At 44.2% G+C, this 1,177-nt stretch overlaps 1 protein-coding gene across 1 annotated transcript; it reads left to right on the plus strand.

Annotated features, from left to right (window-relative positions):
- Positions 1-468: 468 nt before the first annotated feature.
- On the plus strand, positions 469-1,112 carry LOC106512207 (feline leukemia virus subgroup C receptor-related protein 1; the record flags this gene model as incomplete). The annotated part of the gene is given in 3 exon segments (XM_014000873.1): positions 469-579; positions 672-777; positions 1,001-1,112. Coding segments are annotated over 3 exon segments (329 nt in total), but the record flags the coding sequence as incomplete, so codon positions are not given.
- Positions 1,113-1,177: the final 65 nt, after the last annotated feature.

The following is a 1,177-nucleotide window of genomic DNA, read 5'->3' on the forward strand; positions in this document are numbered from 1 at the left end:
CTCTGACCCCACACGCACCGTCTATATAAAAAAAAAACAAACGGGGTCGCAGAGACCCCGCCTACACGGGGTCCCTCTGACCCCGCCCAGACGCACCAGGGTTAAAGACACGTCCCAGAAGTGTTTCTGGTACCAAAAGGTGTTTCTGGTCCCCACCTGTCGTTTTGCTCCTCAGCATGGCTTCATAAAAACGCTGCAGAATTTCTCAAACATGCATGAATGAGTCAAAGCAAGGCTTTGGGCATGTTTTTTATGAGAGTATAACATTATAACATGATATAAAACTCAAAAAAGTTGATTTTACATGATATTGCCCCTTTAAGAGATAAAAGAACCAAATGGCGGGCCGAACTTTGGTCACTGGCACCAGTTGAATAGTCCTGTTTGAGTTCTTTATTCCATCTGATGGGTTTGGGTTGTTTTCTTACAGGAGAAACAAAACTCATGTTTTTCACCTTCTTGTTTCAGAGTTACAACTCTGATCGTGTACATCCTGTCGTTTGTCGGCATGATCGTCTTCACCTTCACCCTGAACCTGGACAACATCTACCTGGTCTTTTTCACAGCTGGAGTCCTCGGGTAGAACATGGATTTTATTTAGTTAAAACAACATTTCCAGGGTTGTAATTTTCTTCCGTTCTAAACTGGGTTTCATGCGTTGTGCTGTCCAGGTTTTTTATGACAGGTTACCTGCCTCTGGGCTTTGAGTTCGGGGTGGAGATCACGTATCCGGAGTCTGAAGGAACGTCTTCAGGACTCCTCAATGCTTTCGCTCAGGTACCGTCCTACCCGGGCCGTGGACAGGAGACAAACTGAACGTTGGAACATTTTCAATGCAAAACCGTCTCATTTTAATACTTTGACACGCCTCAGCCGAGTCCAGTCTTTCTGTTCTGCTCTATAGATATTTAAAAGTTGGCTGCTTTAACTTGACTTTGATATTTTTAATAAATCTAACAGGCTGTGGTTGTTATCTGTTAACTGTTGTGTTTTTGTGCAGATTTTTGGGATCATTTTCACACTGATCCAAGGCAGACTGACCACAGCCTACAAACCACTGGCTGGAAACCTTTTCCTTTCCGCCTGGATCTTACTAGGAGTCATTCTTACTGGTGCGTTTTGTGTGTGTGTGTGTGTGTGTGTGTGTGTGTGTGTGTGTGTGTGTGTGTGTGTGTGT

This window comes from Austrofundulus limnaeus, unplaced genomic scaffold, assembly GCF_001266775.1.
Source record: "Austrofundulus limnaeus strain Quisiro unplaced genomic scaffold, Austrofundulus_limnaeus-1.0 Scaffold4807, whole genome shotgun sequence".
Taxonomy (NCBI): domain Eukaryota; kingdom Metazoa; phylum Chordata; class Actinopteri; order Cyprinodontiformes; family Rivulidae; genus Austrofundulus; species Austrofundulus limnaeus.